This window comes from Bidens hawaiensis, unplaced genomic scaffold (assembly GCF_021521415.1).
Source record: "Bidens hawaiensis isolate Kalapana, Puna unplaced genomic scaffold, B.hawaiensis_p1.1 tig00006836_1, whole genome shotgun sequence".
NCBI lineage: Eukaryota > Viridiplantae > Streptophyta > Magnoliopsida > Asterales > Asteraceae > Bidens > Bidens hawaiensis.
Genome location: NW_027491466.1, coordinates 93,235 through 112,247, shown reverse-complemented (window position 1 = coordinate 112,247; position 19,013 = coordinate 93,235). Strand labels below are relative to the sequence as shown.

General features: G+C 34.0%; 4 protein-coding genes across 4 annotated transcripts; all 4 read left to right on the top strand.

Annotated features, from left to right (window-relative positions):
* Window positions 1–155: 155 nt before the first annotated feature.
* LOC143633630 (putative cyclin-D7-1) lies at window positions 156–2,340 on the top strand. Its single transcript, XM_077101893.1, has 6 exons — window positions 156–523; window positions 633–719; window positions 807–905; window positions 1,018–1,210; window positions 1,605–1,720; window positions 1,798–2,340. Exons 1-6 carry the CDS (start codon window positions 233–235, stop codon window positions 2,047–2,049), a joined length of 1,038 nt encoding a protein of 345 aa, XP_076958008.1. The 5' UTR covers window positions 156–232; the 3' UTR covers window positions 2,050–2,340.
* Window positions 2,341–3,972: 1,632 nt separating this feature from the next.
* LOC143633629 (uncharacterized) lies at window positions 3,973–8,484 on the top strand. The gene is made up of 12 exons (XM_077101892.1): window positions 3,973–4,135; window positions 4,867–4,978; window positions 5,062–5,135; window positions 5,232–5,278; window positions 5,518–5,653; window positions 5,749–5,790; window positions 6,035–6,239; window positions 6,338–6,399; window positions 7,246–7,346; window positions 7,446–7,500; window positions 7,630–7,677; window positions 8,085–8,484. The coding sequence occupies exons 1-12, from the start codon at window positions 3,973–3,975 to the stop codon at window positions 8,264–8,266; spliced, it is 1,227 nt and encodes a 408-aa protein (XP_076958007.1). The 3' UTR covers window positions 8,267–8,484.
* Window positions 8,485–14,716: 6,232 nt separating this feature from the next.
* Window positions 14,717–16,400, top strand: LOC143633627 (elicitor-responsive protein 1-like). Its single transcript, XM_077101891.1, has 5 exons — window positions 14,717–15,323; window positions 15,404–15,496; window positions 15,594–15,738; window positions 16,003–16,132; window positions 16,299–16,400. The coding sequence occupies exons 1-5, from the start codon at window positions 15,254–15,256 to the stop codon at window positions 16,398–16,400; spliced, it is 540 nt and encodes a 179-aa protein (XP_076958006.1). The 5' UTR covers window positions 14,717–15,253.
* Window positions 16,401–17,291: 891 nt separating this feature from the next.
* On the top strand, window positions 17,292–18,670 carry LOC143633639 (uncharacterized). Its single transcript, XM_077101898.1, has 3 exons — window positions 17,292–17,316; window positions 17,814–18,023; window positions 18,507–18,670. The coding sequence occupies exons 1-3, from the start codon at window positions 17,292–17,294 to the stop codon at window positions 18,668–18,670; spliced, it is 399 nt and encodes a 132-aa protein (XP_076958013.1).
* Window positions 18,671–19,013: the final 343 nt, after the last annotated feature.

Sequence of the window (19,013 nt, the reverse complement as noted above, 5' to 3'; positions counted from 1 at the left end):
CAAGTAAAAACCACCACCCATAAAAACACATACATAGAAGCATGCATTTACCCTCTTCATGCGGTACGTGTCTTTTCCTTCCAACCAACACAATACTACATATAATAACCGCTTCTTCTTTTTTTAATTCATATATATATATAACCACCACACATATTCATTCCGCCATTGTTACATTATTCTTACTTACTCTCCACACATTCATTTCACAAATTAGAAATCATCATCGATCATGGCTCATCATCATAATATTCTTGATGACTTTCTTCTTTGTGATGAAGTGTGGGATGATCATGTTACAACTCCAGTACTGCACCCTTCTCCACATTATCATCATGCACATCATAATAATATTAATATTAATTTGATCCACCCCATTACAACACAAGACTTCAAACACTCGTTTGATACTTTTGTTCTTAAAGAACTTAAGTTCATGACCGGATCGAGTTACATCAACTTTCTTCAAAAGAATCATTTTGTTGCCGATTGTAGATTGAAAGCCATCCATTGGTTCATTCATGTACGTTGTTTGTTGTTCTTCAAATGATCAAATATTATTACTATTAACTTTACTTGATCATCATTATGTTCATGAGTTTTTTCACGGTTTGGTTTCGGTTTAATTGCAGCGTCAGAGACGGTTTGATTTCGGTGTTGGGACGGTGTTTAACGCGGTGAATTATGTTGATCGGTTTATACACATGAATAAATGTCATGTAAGTCTTGTTTTGTTTTTATTCTTATTATGGAAAGTTTTCATGTTTGAATAATATATATATATATATAATATTGATAATAATTAGGGTTGGAGTTATTGGATGATGGAATTGCTTTCATTGGCTTCTTTATCAATTGCTATCAAATTTGGTGAAACTAGTCCTCCTTCATTGCGTGAAATTCAGGTATTATTAATGTAAATGTAAATGTTGTGTGTGTATATATATATGCAAAAATAAACATATATATACCATTGAAACAAGTGATTGATTCAAAGGTTTTCATTGATTGATGCAGGAGGGTTTAGAATATTGTTTTGAAGCAAAATTAATCCAAAAGATGGAGATGAAGATATTGCAAACTTTAGGATGGGAAGTTAATTCTGTCACTCCATACTCGTATGTCGATTTGATCGAATGGGAATTGAATCAACACTTCAAGCCTATCGTAAGATCACGGCTTGATGAAGTTCTTCTTGCATCTTCACTCGGTACTCAATCCGTTTTCATCTTCATTATTATATATGATGATGTTATTAGCCATGCATTAATGATCAGTTTTTGTGTGTTTGATCAAATAATTAATCAAGATTATGGTAGTCATAATATATGATCTATTAAACTATTGCTTTTAACTTATAATTTAATATCATAACAAACAGTTTTTGATTTTTTTTTATAATTATACTAATCAAAATTATGGTTTCTTTTCAATGCATATTTTTATTACATAGTAACAAATTACAAGATTTGAAGAATTTGAATATATATAGTAACAAATGACCAGATTTGAAGAAAATTGGATAATGCATAGATTAATGGTTATAATAACAATCTAACTACATATATAATGAAATCTAATTTTTGCTTAATGAATCATTTCAGACGTAAAATTACTCGCATATCGACCATGTGTTATCGCGGTGAGTGGACTCAGATGCATTCTTGAAGATGAAGTTTGTCTTTCCCACATCACCAGCTTCATCCCTACAGATCAAAAAGTAAGTTAATGATCAAATATCTTTGCACATAAATAAATAAATAAATAATATTAATTGATTGGTTTCACTTGAAACAGAAAAATGTACAGTCTTGCTACAACAAGATGCAAGAAATGTGGGTGGGATATCAGAAATCCGAATTAAACCGAAACCCTACAAGTCCGGATACCGTGTTAACGAAGGAGGTTCAAGTTCCTATACATGAGGAGAATATTGATCTATCTTTCATTGATGGAATGACTGCAACAAAGGATAAACTCAAGAGGAAGAGGGTGCATGATCATGGTGCTGATGATTGTGTGAGAATGCATAAGAAAAAATATATGTAAATTAATAATGATGATAACATTTATTTATTTAATGTAAAAATTGATAAGGATTGTGTCTGGATGACACAAATACTACTAACTACAGATGGGTGTTGGATCATGCAAACAGTCAATGTAATGGCATGCAAATATACATGATAAACATAAAGACAGTTGGGATTTAATGATTATTAATTAATTTATCTATATGTATATGTTGTACTTGAAACTATTGGACCAAGTACCTATGATGATCCTGCATGACAGTATCTATCCACCGAACGTAGGGAGGGATAAACCTTTGTGTCATTTTGACTGTATTTATCCAATTTGTTTGATTCTGATCTTTCCTTCTGACATGCTAAGAAATTAGGATTATTAGATTATTAAAAAGTTTTAATAAATAAATTTAACTTTTTAAAAGACCCAACATTTTTTAAGAAGCATATATATTTACTGTTCTCACAAGCATTAAATGAATGTTGTTAAGATGGAACACAAAAAGATTAAATGAATGTGTTGGACTGTATGCTTTTAAATAAGTAAAAATATCAAGAACTTATAAACCAATTCAATAGTTAAAAATATCAAGCTAAGAATTGTAACTTATACTTTGTTTTAAAAATATATGTAACTTTGTTGTGTAAATCAATTCAATAAGTCTGAAACCTAGCTAAAACGAAATCGATAAACAAACCCTAGGTGTGAGTAGACGAATGCATTTCATTATCATCATTTTTTTGAAAAATTTTATTTATCTGCTACGCATTTATTAATACTAATGTATGTAAATCTTGCTACTTCATCCTTATATATATATATATATATATATATATATATATATATATATATATATATATATTCCTCAAAAGATTATATATTGTACTCACTAATCAAGGTGGTTCTCCTTGGATCATGCCAAGTCGAGAACAAGATATAAGGTAGTGGATATATTATATATATAATAGCATTCACAAACTAAAAACATTTTCTTATTTCTAAATCTTCTCATCTTTACACGTATCTTTATCTCTAAATCTACTCAAAAACATTTTGAGGGCATGACATAAAGAATAAATACTACTCCATTTTTTTTCTCTATTATAAAGAATGAGATTTAGGTAGTTTTAAACGGTTGTTTATATGTTTTCTGTGCAGCTTTATCTTAACTTGAAGAATAAGAGTATTAGATTAGATAGATTCCAATGTGAGTGCTTAGTTAGAGATGGTTTGGAAAGGTAATAGTAATCTCACTTTCATGTATTATGGGGTATCTAAATAAGGGATTACGAGAGCATTGGGCTTGTTTGAAAGGGTACTGGCCGGCGATCCGAGTTTTTATTTTTGATTGTAAAACCTTGTCATGTAGGCATGCGTGTGAGACGTGAGTTATATTAGGGTTTTCAAATGCACCACTTACAATTTTAATTTTTTTTATAACTTGTTACTAGTCAAGAAATCTAGTAATATAAAATTAAACTCAGTGGATCACAAAATTCAATTACTCACTATGTACGAACAAACAAAAATTAAAAGATGTTTGTTTGTTTTTTTATAATGATTAGGGTAGACGAGTATATTTGTTTTGACTTTCAGAGTGTACATGCACACCACATTCTAGAGGCATTTATTATGACGCTGAAAAATCTAAAATTTTATAATCCACCAATCCATGTTAACCACATTCTACAATTTGACCCGTTTTGTTTTCAGCTAATATTTGTTTAAACCGTGTGAGATGAAACACACCCTAAGTTAACCCATTAAGCTGTTGTTACAGGCAGGAAACATACATGAATTGAGTACTTGAGCTAATGACTAAACTGAACTGCATGGTGATGTATGTCAAGTGATACTCTTGTATAAGAGTTTAAATATTTATTTTACAGAAACATAAATATGTAAACCCTGGTCATATTCAAGTGCGTAAACCTCCCTCCGGCGATGATGTTTAGGCTGACCACCAAGCTCCTCTCAACACCAACCCGTAGGTCACCATCAGTCGTCCGATTATGCTCCACCAAGCTCCATGACCAATTTACCCCTAACCCTGTAGCCCTTCAAATGATCGATTACGCTTTTTCCCTTTCCAGATCCCATCAATCAGGTCCGGTCCTTTTATTATTATTATTATTATTATTATTATTATTATTATTATTATTATTATTATTATTATTATTATTATTTCCACAACAATTCTTATATTATTCATTCATTCATTCATTTTTTCAGTTATTTTTTTATATATAGCTAGCTATCAAAGAGTAGTGTTTAGGTGTTCTTTGGTTCTACTTTCAGGTTTGAGAATTTAAGTCTAGATCCCAAACCTCACTCTAATCTCTCCCGGGTTTTTTCGGGTTGGGTTAATCGTGTTTCCAGTATTTTACCTAGAAAACTAGAGAAAGGTAAATAAAAGTTTATTAATTCACCGAGTATTGAGAACATAGATGGATATGATTGAACAAAAAAACCTGTAGAATTGAACAAAACCTATAGAATAGAATCGAACTAACTTGAAATCAATCCAACAAAAATCTCTAGACTTGTTGTTGTTGGAAGAGAAACCGAAATTAGTATAATAAATAAGCGGTAAGAATTTGGAAGTAGAATGGCCAAAGAACTTGAAATCGAGTCAATGCGCACTATTAGGGTATAAAACACACAACGGGGTTTTGGTTGACCCCAGTAACTGAACCGAACTAGAATGGTTCTCGTTCTTGTTCCATGGATACGAGTACTTTTGGGTTTGAGGTAACAGTTTCTTGGGTCGGTATTCAGGTTGCGGATAAAAGTGACAGGCCTAGTCATAACATTACTATTTCATTCGAGTGTGTGTAGATGAATCATATGGGCAAGGTTTATTGGTGCTAGAACAATGTGAATCGAATCAGAATGATAATAATTCTAAAGGATTGGTTCTTCTCGCAATTTCGACTCTTTTGTCCGAAAGGTCTGATTTTTTTTTCTTTTTGTATTATTATCTCATGTAGATGGTATGATGGATATAATCTTTTGCTGATTTTTTATATTCAGGGGTAATTTTGATGGGGCTATTGAGAAATTGAAGAAAGTTAATGACTCGAATGTATCTTGTTTGCCAATTAGAGGTAATGCAGATCAGTATTGAAGAGATTTCATCTGTTTGAGTTTTAATGATTGTTGTATTTTAATTACTTTATTGGTGTTTATATTCTTTGGTTTAGTGGCTGCCAGTGAAGCTGTTGCAGGACTCCATTTAGAGTTAGAAGAGGTAAGAACGACGCTTGGCTCGTTTATTTTAGTGACATGAAATGTTAGGCTTGAACTCGGGGCAGCTTGTGTTTTGTCGAGCCGGCTCGCTTATTTTTTAAACTTTTTTAAGTTTTACTTTTATATTTTTCACATATTGAATATATAAAAACTAAAGCTAGACCCTAATTTTGACCCATAAGTACATAACTTTCAAAATTAAATACAAAAACTCATTATGTTCATTTTGTACACACATAGGATGATACTTCTTCAAATATAGCAGATGCTTGCTTGAAGGATTTAGATGCCATGAAACCGCAACTTGGATTATTAGATGCTCGTGCTAGAGGATTAAAAGGGCTTGTAGAGCTTGCTCGTGGTAACTTAGATTCATGTATGTACCTTGTTTCCATCCAGTTAAACTTTTATTTGTTATTGTTTGTTATAATTCGTTATTTATAAGGTTATTCAATTGTTTTATTTATGCAGCACAAACCTGTTTTGAAGGCGTTAAAAATAATTTGGGCACTGGTAAGTTCTTGCAACTCTTGAGTCTTGGATTTGTATCTTGTAGTCTCAAAAACTAGTTTTTTAATATTTTATATTATGCATCTATTTATGTGAATTTTTTAAAGATTTTTGCCTTTTGTTCTTTGAAATGTTATGTATATACTCTTTAAAATCTTTTTTTTAATTTTTATATATGTAACCTAATTTCTTATTGTAATTATATATAGCGTTCAAAATTTTGAATTATTTATTCAAGTTTTTATAGGAAACGATACTTTGTCATATGCTGAATATCTGCACGTAACACGAGATTTCTCAACCGCAAAGCAATTATACGAGAGTGTAATTAAAGGGATACCAGAAAGTAAAGATTATAGTGATCCGTATAACTTGGCTGCGGGTAATATGGCACGTGAGGACATTATTATGGCTGCCACGTGTGCATTAGGACAACTCGAGTCACACATGGGGTAATATTACCTTATTACAAGTATTAGAGACTAGTTTTATATCATTATTTACTCAAAATTTATGATTGTGCAATATTATTTGTGATTTGTGTGTTTAGGAACTTTGATGAGGCAGAAAAGATATTGACTAGGGCACTAAAGATTACCGAAGAACGTTTTGGTTAGTATTAATTTCGGATTATTTTACACAAAAAATCCCATTTTTGCATGATAAGGTGTTAATTTCAGAATTAATAATATGTTTATTACTAAGAGAACCACATTAACTCTTGTACAATTTAATTTACAAAATTAACTAAAATGCATGTAGATTTTATTATTTTAAGATTATTTTTTAAAAATATAAAACTGATTGTATATTCTTTAAATGCATAGGCTTGTAAACGAACCAAAAATTCAGTGAACCCGTCGGCGGGAAGTTTTTTTATGTTCGTTTATTTAATAAACAAATGAACACGAACAGCAATTTTTGTTCATTTAGATGAATGAACATGAACAAATGTCTCGTTCGTCCAATTATGTTCGTTTGTTTACGTTTGTTTAAGCTCGTTTGTGGTCCGATACTGCTTAGTCAATTTTATGAAATAAAATATCATCCATTACATTTTGGTCTAGTTTTATTATTTATTAATCTTTTAGGCTCAACAGATTGACGTTCACGTTTATTTTTATTTAGTGTTCACTTAATTGTGCTCGTTTGTATTCGTTCATCTATGTCCAGTTATGTTTGCTCATTTATGGTCACTTACGTTCATGAACTGTTTGTTCATACTGTTAAGGAACGAACACAGACAAGAAAACTCCGTTCATTTAATTTCGATCGCTTGTTTGGTTAAAGTCAAATGAACATGAACATGCACTGTTCATCTTTATTTGGTTCGTTTACGGGATTATAAATACATATATGCATATACCGTATGCACATAATGAATATCTGCACATTTTTTTATTACGTTCAGGAGAGAGGAGATAAAATCTAAGAAACAATTATATTTCGGTTTTGTAGGTCTTCATCATCCAAAAACTGGAACAATATTAACTTGCATCGCTCTTATGTTTCGGCACAAAGCAACAATCGAGCGTTCTAGTTCCCTTATGGTTCAAGAGGTTAGTCACGCAACTCCTAACATGGTTCTTATATGTGCATTTTCAACGTGATTATTGTGAATAAAATGCTCAAATAACAAGCTGATGATATTTTGGCAGGGACTTTATAGAAGAGCATTAGAATTACTAAAAGCTCCTCAATTAGAAACAGCAGGTAAAAGTAAGAGAAAATATTGTGATCATTGCCTATTTCGGCTTCGAATTTTTTGACTGAGAATCTGTTACTGGAAAACTCATGGACCCAACCTAACTGAGTTGAGAACCTTCTCATTTGATGTTGCAGTTCAACAAGCTAAAGTATGTGGAAAGGACATAATTGCCCTTGCAAGAGGTATGGTTAGCTTTTCATTTCATTTACTCAGTTCGTTTCGAGCTCTCTTTCTAAAGCTTGAGCTAAGCTCGTGAGTCATTTTTACAAGCTCGAGCTAGGCTCGTTCATTATTTATTTAGAATAATTTATATACATTTTTTTATTATTTTTATATAAATTTTCATTATAACTTTTATGTATTAGTTACTTTTATGATCATTTTATATGCAATACATATTATTATATAAATATATATTAATGCATTAAATAAAAATTTATACAAACGATAGGCTTGTTTATGCTTGCGAGTAAGCTCGCTGCTCAAACTTCATAACTTAAGCTCGAGCTTGATAATTGCTACTCAAGCGGCCCGTTTAGCCAATTCTGAAATGTCTTATTGGGCCAACTAATTTTGGTTGTTTGTGAAGGTGGGTATGCTGAAACACTGTGTGTTCAACAAAACCGCAAGGCAGTGGGGGAGCAAATGAAGGTTTGGGCGGAGGCTGCATGGAAAAACAAAAGACTCTCGTTATCAGAGGCGTTAGACATAACCTCTGACCCGAATTCCAAAATCCCAATTATAGATGCTAGAATCAGTAGGGCCTTTTAGAATCTTTCATATTACAAGCGCTTGTACGTAGCGTTAGAATAAAGCAAGCATTTTAGGCCCCGTTTTTGTATGGAGCAGCGTATTCTTTGTTTATTAAATCTTTCATTCGGTAGAAATCATAGATATGGAATGTCTAATTGGATCAACGAAACGCTTATATAGACACTGTAGGACTGTAGTTTTAAATGTCTGGATTTATTTGTGAATCGTGCGTTTGTTTTAAGATTAAAGTATTACGATAGTATTCTTTGAATATTTGAATAACTCTAAAAGAAAACGGGCTCATGAAAACGTGTGGTTTGACAAAAACTCTGCTATATAATGAACATCTCTTTATACATTTGATACAAACCAATTTTAAGTAGCGTATATTTGTTCATTTGTATGTAGTGTCTTATACATAAAATTTACGTAATTGTATTATGTATCATGGTTAAAATAATAAGATACAAATGTATTATGTGATTCATAGTTTTTTTAACTTAAATCTTGTTACACTTTATTGTTATATAATATGATTAAAAACGTGTTTCTCATTTCGTTTTGAATATGCAGAATGGTGACAAAGGTAACAGCCATATATATTTAAAAGAAACTAAATTTATTAAAATACTTTTTCCTAGTCTTTTTAATAAGACAGATTATGCATAATATTATTCAAAAGACAAGTAAAAAGGAATTCAATGTTATTAATAAAAAAATTTCAACAGTATTCAACTCTAAGAATTTTTCATATGTACTAGAACATTTTGCATATTTTATTCTTTTATACAATAAACCCGTAGAAAAACTAATAAAAAATGAAGTTCGCACATCATCAATCCAACTACTCCACCATGTAGGGTGATCATTGCATATAATTTTGTATCTTATGTACTGCAAGTTGAACATCGATTTCCTTTAAACAAATATCAACTTTTTTTCTTCTTCAATATTTTTACTTAAAAATAAAAATAATAACTTAAATGTAAGGTTATTAAACTTATTAATAAGAGGTAACATATAAAGTTAAGTAGCATATTGGAAATGTCTTAGAACAACATATCACTAAGAAAGTACATATAGATAATCAATTTTAATCTGAAGGTTAGTTGTTCCACGATGTGTCGACTCCTACGAATAATATGACCCGAGCTCACGATTGAACTATGTCATGTACTTCATGTTGTATTATGTGACTAGGCTAACGAGTTAACTACTTTAAACTCATACTGACTCGGATATTATATTAACCAACAACATCTAGCCAAATAAGACCGGACCAAGTTTAATCAAGTATTAATGAGCAAATATACAAACGGACCACGAGCCACGAGTTACGAGTTGTTTTCGCATACCTATATCAATAGCATCAAGTTATTTCAAATTGTATTTTCTTTGCCTTTCCGTCATGTTGTGTACATATTAGTCATAAATTTTAATGTATTTTTTTGGCTTTTCGTATGGATTTATATGTTTTAGTCATCAACTTAATATGGATTTAATGTATTTTTTTGGCTTTTCGTATGGATTTATAAATACCTCGGTTACTTTCAATTTGGGGTGGGAGTCCCCAGTGGGGCAGAGGCCGTGCTTCATAGCGCGAACAGGTTTCTAAATCAGTTTCATTCGGATGGGTCATTGGCTATGCTTACTGTTGATTTCTCCAATGCCTTCAACTTAGTTGATAGGACGACCCTTCTACATGAGGTTCGGAGTCGATGTCCTTCTATTTCTCTTTGGGTGGATTTTTTATATGGGCAGTCGGCTAGGTTATATGTGGGTGATACTTTCATTAAATCCACCACTGGGGTTCAACAGGGGGACCCTCTTGGGCCTCTCCTTTTTGCCTTAGCTTTGCACCCACTTGTTCACCAAATCAGAGATCGGTGCAAGCTTCTCTTTCATGCTTGGTACTTGGATGATGGCACGATTATCGGGGATACTAGAGAGGTAGCCAAAGCATTAGATATTATCAGGTCTGAGGGGCCTCGTTTGGGTCTTGAATTAAACGTTAAGAAAACAGAGTTATTTTGGCCAACATGCAATGGGGTGAAGGCACAGGAGGGGTTGTTCCCTTGCGGGATTGGAAGGCCGGTGCTTGGCGTGAAACTCCTTGGTGGTGCTGTAAGCCAGGATGCGGGGTTTATCAGCAGTTTGGCTATGAAAAGGGCATCTAGCGCTGTGGAACTGATGAGCTGTCTCCCAAGACTTCGGGATCCTCAATGCGAGCTTCTTTTGCTTCGCTCATGTATGGGAGTCGCCAAGCTTTTGTTCGGTTTGAGAACATGCCAACCTATGTATGTGGGGGAAGCTGTTTCTATATTTGACAATGGTCTTCGGAGGGCGATTGAGGACATCGTGGTTTGTGGAGGTCCGTTCTTTGGGGATCTCCAATGGAGGTTGGCATCACTTCCGATCCGTTATGGGGGGTTGGGTCTCTGTTCGGCCGAGGATGTATCTACATATGCTTTTGTGGCTTCGAGAGCACAGTCGTGGTGTTTGCAAGACCATATTCTTCGGGGTTGTGATATTTATGGGTTGGACTCTGATTATGGGTGTGCGATGGATCGTTTACGTACTTCACTTCCAGATTTTGATCTTAGCGGGTTCTCTAATAAGGACACCGCCCCCCCTAAAGCCCAACATGTTGTGGCGAGTGCCTTATTTAGTGGAATCGTCAAGAGTTTAGAAGTGAAGTTTGATCTATCCCCTCGCCAAAAGGCGGTGTTTGAATGCCTTCGGGCTCCTCGGGCTCAGGATTTTCTAACGGCCATCCCCATTGAAGGATTAGGCCAACGTATGTCGGGTTTGGAGTATCGGGCTATCCTTAAGTACCGGTTAATGATCCCTATGTTCCTGACGGATGAACCTTGCCCAATTTGTCGTAAGGTCTGTTTGGATTCTTTTGGTGACCATGCGGTGCATTGAAAGAATTGCCTGGCTTTAAATACAGACATGATCTGGTTAGGGATGTTTTGTGTGATGTTCTTAAACGGGCAGGGATTTCTGCTAAAAAGGAGGCCCCTGTTAACTTTCTCACGGATCATATTGAAGGGAGGTCTACTTTACGACCAGCTGATATTCTTGTGTTCGGGTGGGCAGGGGGGAAACACGCCTGTGTAGATCTTACAGGAGTGTCTCCTCTTGTTGGGCTCAGGGACCGTGGGTTTGTTGTGGGTCAGGCTGCGTTGAAGGCTGAATCGGGCAAAGTTGTTAAACACGAGAAAGCTTGTTTAGATAATCAACATGTCTTTCTACCATTTGCCTTTGATACATTTGGTTTTCTGGCTCCAGAGGCTGTGAAATTTTTGAGTAGGGTTCAGCGCGTCGTACACGGAACCTCTTCAGCTTCTAGGTCCCAAAGCTTCGTTTTTAGCAGGATTGGCTTTGCTGTTCAAAAGGGGGTTGCGGCGCAGCTTGTTGCCCGTTTGCCTGCCACTTTATTGTAATCGTTTTATAGTAAATTATATTTGTTGATCAATGAAAAAAAAAAACTTAATATTTATTTATTTAATTTTTTTTGTTGAATTTAAATTATTTTATTTATTTCTACTGATGAAACATAGATATTACATCAATATAGCAGGTAGGCGGGCAACAAGCTGCGCCGCCACCCCTTTCTGAATTGCAAACCCTAACCTGCTAAAGACATACCCCTGCCCCTTTGGAGTCGACACATTGCTATGCACAACCTGTTGGACCCTGGTTAGAAAACGGATAGCTTCCGGTGCCAAGGAGCCAAATGTACCGTAAAGAATATTGACATCAAAGCGGCCTTTTACTTGTGGAAACGAATAAACGTGTGGAAGTTAGCTTAACTTCCATCAATATAACTTAATAACATTTAATGCATAATTAATTAAACAATAATCAACTTGAACCTTTACAATATTTTGTCAAATATTGTTGTTTAATTTAGGCATCATACAATATCCACAAAAACATGTTGATTTGATCGTCGAAATTGATCATGATCAGCGAGGTTAAAATAACCTTAAATCTGAGACCACCACCATTCACCAATATCCGATCAGTCAAAGTTAGAGATGGTCAAAAAAACCGGTCCGGGAACCGGTTTGCCGGTTTAAACCGGAAACCGGTTTTTACGAAAACCGGTTTTTTATAAACCGGTTTGACCGGTTTACAAACCGCCGGTTTGTATTTCGGTTACACATTTTAGAGCCAAAACCGGTTAACGAACCGGTTATTAAAAAAACCGGTTTTTTTTAATAACCGGTTATGAAAAAACCGGTTAACCGGTTTTTTTATAAACCGGTTTTTGACCGTTGTAGAAAAACCGGTTAACCGGTTTTTCCATAACCGGTTAACCGGTTAAAAACCGGTTTTTTTTCCGTTGTATAACGGCTATATAGCCGTTTTTTTTTTGACCGTTTTTTTTTTTACCATTTTACCCCCACAAACATCTATATATAGTTTAGGTTGGGTATTGGTTAGATCACACTCGATTATACAACTCCAAACGCTCTAAACGTTTATTTCATACGCGATTATTTTGTTATCTCACGCTCAATTATACCACATTACCACTCCATACGCTCTTATTTCGTAGTCGATTATCATGGCCTCCCAAAGTGCTGCTTCATCCGTCAACATGGGTGCCTCGAACACGGGAGAAACGGTCGTTCGAGTCATCCCCATGAAACGAAACCAAGATGTTTGGCAACATTTCGACCTATGCGAAATGTCTAACGGTAGCCAAAAAGCTCGATGCAAACATTGTTTGAAGTTTTATGGCAAAGATGCAAACTCCACTTTAAAAGCGCATGTACAAAGGCCCTTTTGCAAGGCCTTGAAGGACGAATCGGGAAGTAGTTCGCAGCCGGAGATGACGAATCAAGGAACGGTGTTTACGTACGACCTTGAAGCGGTACGTCAAAAGTTTTCAAACTTTGTGATTCAACAAACACTTCCTTTCAATCACTTCGACAACCCTCAATTCACGGAGATGATGCAAAAGTATGTTCAACCACGCTACCAACACGTAAGTCGTTCGACCCTTAGAAGAGATTGTCTTAAAGCATGGAAAAACGCTAAATCCGAACTAATTTCATACTTTTCAAACTTACAAACTGGTGTAAACTTAACAACGGATGTGTGGTCGGTACCTATTGGTTCGCCCGACTCATACATTTGTGTGACGGCTCATTGGGTTGACCCCGAGTCGTGGCAAATGATGAAACGAACCGTTGCGTTTCAATTGTTTGATTACCCGCACACGGGTAGAAATATTTTTAAACTCTTGGATAAAGTCATTCGACAATACAAGATTGAACATAAAATCTTTTCAATTTCGTTTGATAACGCGTCCAACAATACGGCCGCGGTTGGCCATTTAAAATTAAAGTATAAACCTATTTGTGATGGAACGTTTTTTCATAGCCGATGCATTGCACATATTATCAACTTGGCCGTGCAAGATGGGTTAAACGTGATCGAAACGCAAAGAAACAATTTTAAAAGAATGTTACGAGATGTTTTCAGCAACAATAAAACATTTTCAAGATACAAAAAATTTTGTGTAGAAGCTAATTGTCAATGGTTGGGGCCAAATTGGGATTGTCCAACAAGATGGAACTCGACTTGTGATATGTTTGAGAAAGCCATCCAACAAAAAGAATCATTAATTGCGTTTCATCAAATTTTGTCAAGTATGGGTAAATGTGCACCGTACGATCCTAGAAACTGGTTATTGATTGAGATCGTTACGGAGGTCCTTCAAATTTTTAAATCTTGCACAACTAGTTTATCCGGGGTTTACTATCCAACAAGCCCCATTGCTTTACCAAAAATTGCTGTCATGTGCACAAAGTTGAATGAACTTCATTGTAGGGGTGCACCTTATTTTGATATGGGTGTAAAAATGAAAGAAAAATTTAGAAAATATTTTCAAGAACTACCCGCTGTTTTAACATGTGCTACTGCGTTAAACCCTTGCATCAATGTTGGTGGTGTTGAAGCTTTAATAGAAATAATATTATAATAGTAATAAATATTTTCTGGGAGAAGTTGCACATGTTATCCAACTACTCTATTACAATATTTTTATTCGTCTTTTAATGCAAGTTGAATTAATTAGCTTACAGCCTGCATGCACAAATCATGCATTAAGTCGTTGTTAGGCGTCTTGACTTATTTTAAAAGCAACGTCCACATTTTCATTTAATTTTAAAAAAACTAAAAATAAATTAAATTTTTTTTTTGAATGCTACATTTTAAACCATTTCTATCACAATACACTTTTTATGTTTGAAATTGTTATAAAAAAATTACACTTTAAGCCCATACTTTTTACTTTACATGTAAAGTGTAGCAGTGTTTTTCTACCAACCTCAAGATTTTTAAACTTTTATAAATCCATACATATTGCATTTAAAAAACAAAAGTAAAATCAAAAATAAAAAAAAAGTTATTTTTCCAAATACATACTAAACCGTGTATTGTCTTTCCGTGGTCATATACGATTACACGAAACATCATTAATTGTAGCTCTTATAACTCTTAGGTTAATTTACCGGTAACAATGACAAGTTATCATCGACCCGTACCAAAATCCATGCATCAAATTAAGAGACGGAAGCACCAAATATACCTATAGAAAAACATCTGGATCGATCCGCCATACTCAATATTATTCGATCTCAATAATAATGTTTTTGAGGAAGACTAGCTAACGAGGTTTTTAAAGACAATTAAATTTACTTAAATAAAAAACAAACAAATATTCTATATATATAATAATATTAACATGCAAACCAACTCCGATGGCTTCCCTGTTGTTATTCAAATGAGTATATACAACGACTTTCTAAGTTTCTATAAAACGTCAAACACGTTAACAGCACCGTCTTCGTTGTTTCCTGTGTGACATTAACGTTAAATAGTCTCTCTTCCAAACACTTCAAACCTTCATTTTTCTCCGACATAACCATTCATTTCATCATCCTTAATTAATTATCGTCTAGTTTCTTAAAACCATAACAAAAGATGACAAGTCACGGCGTATTAGAAGTTGTATTGGTCGATTCTGAAGGCATACGGGATAAAAAGTTTCTAGGTAAGAATAAAGACTCAATGACCCATACTAATCTTATATTTTCTTTCGGCAATTAACTAATTATGAGTTATTGGTTTCAGGTTGCATAGTTTGTTGCACAACATCAGCTGTTCATAAACCGTATGTATGTGTCGAATACGGTGATCAGAAGCGATTAAGCAAGGTTGCGGAAGGTGATAAATCTAATGTTTAAGTTGGTAAAATTAGTTTTAATTATATATGTTTATGTGATGAAAGATTAAAATGATTTAGTGAATTAAACATGTATAGGCAAGGGGAAGAAATCTATTTGGGACCAAACGTTCAACTTCGAGATTGACTACCCGATCGAAGAAAACAAGTCATTCGAAAAACTCGTGTTTCGTGTGATGGACAAGCATAAACTCTCGGATGACGGATACGTTGGTGAAGCAACGTAAGAATATTTGAACTTATACTGTACTTTTAGAGTTCAGATATTATATGTTACAAGTTTTCAATACAATTTATAAAATGAGAAACAGAATGTTCTCTCGCTTTCTGTTTCTCATTTTATAAATTGTATTGTAAACTTGTAACGTATAATATTATATTAGATGTTATAAGTTTACAATACATTTGAAACAAGCAGAAAGTAAGAAAACAGATCTTAACTTGTACTTTATCGAATATTGAGTTATGTTTTATTGAATTGATGTAGGATTCATGTAAAGGATGTTGTGTTAACGGGGCTGGAGAAAGGGGAAGCCGAGCTTGGAAGTCGGAAATATAGGGTGGTCCGGGAAGATAAATCCTACACCGGGGATATATCGGCAGCGGTTTCATTTAAGGTTTGTTAACTTCATTTACACTTGAACTTTAAATATCAAAACAAAATTAGTAAACTTATCAAAACCATATGCATAAGTAAGTTTTGTATTAATGTGACCACTGACTATGTTGTCAATCATGTATTTTGAGTTCATACTTACATCATGTATATATATTGATACACAGAGGAAAAACGGAGAAGATAAAGAAGTTGAAAGGAAAGCAAGCATTGAGCATAAACAAGTTGAGAAGAAAGTAAACACTGAGAATAATGAGCATTGTGAATAATGAGTGCAAAAATGCCTGATGTGTGATATAATTTATTAGATTCGTTTGTAATTTGTAATAGTCATTTAATTTGATTATTTTTTTTAAATGTAACATTTATGATTGATTATATTCAATAAAAAATTTACCATACTGGATTCGAAGATTTCTGTATATCCTATGGAGGTAAGATTTGCCGGCACGGCGGCACCCTGCCCGATCTAGCTAGCTTCTATTACTTGTGTGATTAACTGAATACTTTAGTTAGTTTGTTATAGATTGTAACTTTTTAAGAGGATGGTTGTGTACTTGTGTTAACCGGTAAGTATGAACGGTCAAACAAAAAGAAAGCAATAATATTGTTAGATAACTCTTAATAATTTTTTTTATAGGTAGTAGGTTTAACAAAGCGCTTTGACTCCCACTTTTTGTTAGTGTGACAGGTTGAATAATTATAATAAACAAGCAAATTAGCAAGTTATAATAGACTCGTGTTCAAAAAATTCAAAATAAAACCTGAGCGACTAACTTTTTATAATTTCTATATATTTATTGTTTATAAGAGTTTATTACACCAATGGCCCCTGTAATTACCCATATCACATATTTGTTCATAAGCATTAGAAAATATACGAATGATCATCACTTGTTATATTTGGTCCATGTTGCACATTTGGTCTCTAAACCAAATTCAATGCAACGCATTTAGAGCATCTCCATTGGTTGTATACTGTCTCTATCCCATCTGGATGAGAGATAGTGAAGATGGGGAAGGAACCGTCCACACCGTCGGACGGTTTTGTGAGGGATGGAAAATAAAATACTAGAACCTTAATTAAGTGCATAGCATTTTTGGTGTTGTGACGGGAATAGAGAGAAAAAGTAGAGTGAGAATGAATGATAGGCGAGAGAATGGACGGAAATGATGACGTGAAAGGCATTTATCACCAATAGCTTAAGTTTTTTTTTTAAACAGAGAAAATTTTATAAACTAGTTAATAAGAAGCTAGCAAGAAATAAAGATAACACACTATATATCACAAAGGAGATGAACAAATATGTAGTTTGGTAAATTTGTAGGTATCGATTTAGTGACTTACCTATATTATGTGTAGTAAGCATTCATAAAGTTGACAAGTGTTCAAAAGATGAACTTCATGCATGGCGTGAATGTCGTCAACTCCTACATATACCAGAGACCATCCATTTTTCTCATTACTTTCACCCTCACAATAATATTATTATTATTATTATTATTTCGTGTTCAATTCTCCTCTCCCTACAATCCAATGAAGTTATTTTCTCTGGTTCTCCTTTTTTCTTCCTCTTTCTTCCTCCATGCAACCTTTGGTACGTAATATTAATCATCAATCTACACCTTTAATTATATGATTTCGATTTTCAATTACTATTATTAGTATTCATAATTTGTAGGCGCAATTATATGTGAGGATTTGACGAAGGACAACTGCTCGTTCGCGATCTCATCGTCTGGAAAACGATGCGTGTTGGAGGATTTCGAGGATCCGAAAGGAAAGGTTGAATATCAATGCAGGACGTCGGAGGTTATGGTGGAGATCATGGTGGATTACATCGAGTCTGACGACTGTGTCAGGGCTTGCGGCGTGAACAGAAACGCGACAGGTATTTCCTCTGATGTGTTACTCGATAAAAACTCAATCGTCACGCTCTGTGCGCCATCGTGTTACCAAATGTGCCCTAATATTATCGATCTCCACTTCAATTTGGCCGTCGGTGAAGGTATTGGTTTGGTTGTTTCCCAAATTTAATGCATTATTGGTTCGCTTGTATTGTAATGTATAATCGGATTAGGACATGCATACTTATTAGCTAGGTTAATTAGAATTTTATTACAATGTATATATTGTATGAAGCCGCGTTGAATAAATAATAGTAATAATAATCATATTACACAAACTTTTGAAATGTCTAATCAAATATTATTAAATATAGTTCTTTAAAATATATAGGCATGATAAGGAAACTATATTTAATCGAATAAGCCTCGTGGGCCCTAATCTGAATAAGCATTTCACTAGCTTGTGTAATTTATTCATCTAATTTGATTTAAAATTTGAAATTACGTATATGTGTGATTGATTACAGGTGTATCGTTGCCGGATCTGTGTGAACAACAACGTAGTCATCCTGATTGTGCGATGATTGAGCTTCTAAGTTCCAGTTCTGTTGCCGATGGTCCGACAGGCAGTGCAAGTGCAAGTGCAAGTTATCGTCGTGAGTTTAGTCCGGCTCCTGCACCGTCGATCTAGTAATTTTGTTTGTTGGTTGTTTGAAATTTTGGTGTAGAGCATTTGGCGGAATAATTTAGCAAATTAGAGAAAGTAGATAGAAGAATATGTTCAACGATCCGATGGTCCTTTTTGTAATGCATGTTCAAATTACTTGTTATTCTTTTTATCTTCTACAATGAGCAAATTTTAGCTTTCAATCTCTCTATTTTGGGCTGTTGCTTATATGTATTGCATAACATATTATAAAAATTGCAAAACACATCTAAAGCTAACGTTAGTTCTTTATTTTGTAATTTTGTTTTAAATAACTTTTTTATTTATCTTTAGTTTTTAATACATATATTACATTATTTGTATTTCG

Bases quoted from the DNA above. Each gene is read 5' to 3' on its own strand.
- LOC143633630 (XM_077101893.1), top strand. From the start codon at position 233: ATGGCTCATCATCATAATATTCTTGATGACTTTCTTCTTTGTGATGAA. The intron at 720-806 runs GTAAGTCTTGTT...GATAATAATTAG, and splicing joins TACACATGAATAAATGTCAT to GGTTGGAGTTATTGGATGAT. The intron at 1,211-1,604 runs GTACTCAATCCG...GAATCATTTCAG, and splicing joins TCTTCTTGCATCTTCACTCG to ACGTAAAATTACTCGCATAT.
- LOC143633629 (XM_077101892.1), top strand. From the start codon at position 3,973: ATGATGTTTAGGCTGACCACCAAGCTCCTCTCAACACCAACCCGTAGG. The intron at 5,136-5,231 runs GTAATGCAGATC...TCTTTGGTTTAG, and splicing joins ATCTTGTTTGCCAATTAGAG to TGGCTGCCAGTGAAGCTGTT. The intron at 5,279-5,517 runs GTAAGAACGACG...GTACACACATAG, and splicing joins TCCATTTAGAGTTAGAAGAG to GATGATACTTCTTCAAATAT.
- LOC143633627 (XM_077101891.1), top strand. From the start codon at position 15,254: ATGACAAGTCACGGCGTATTAGAAGTTGTATTGGTCGATTCTGAAGGC. The intron at 15,739-16,002 runs GTAAGAATATTT...GAATTGATGTAG, and splicing joins GGATACGTTGGTGAAGCAAC to GATTCATGTAAAGGATGTTG. The intron at 16,133-16,298 runs GTTTGTTAACTT...ATTGATACACAG, and splicing joins CGGCAGCGGTTTCATTTAAG to AGGAAAAACGGAGAAGATAA.
- LOC143633639 (XM_077101898.1), top strand. From the start codon at position 17,292: ATGGACGGAAATGATGACGTGAAAG. The intron at 17,317-17,813 runs GCATTTATCACC...CATAATTTGTAG, and splicing joins CGGAAATGATGACGTGAAAG to GCGCAATTATATGTGAGGAT. The intron at 18,024-18,506 runs GTATTTCCTCTG...GATTGATTACAG, and splicing joins CGTGAACAGAAACGCGACAG to GTGTATCGTTGCCGGATCTG.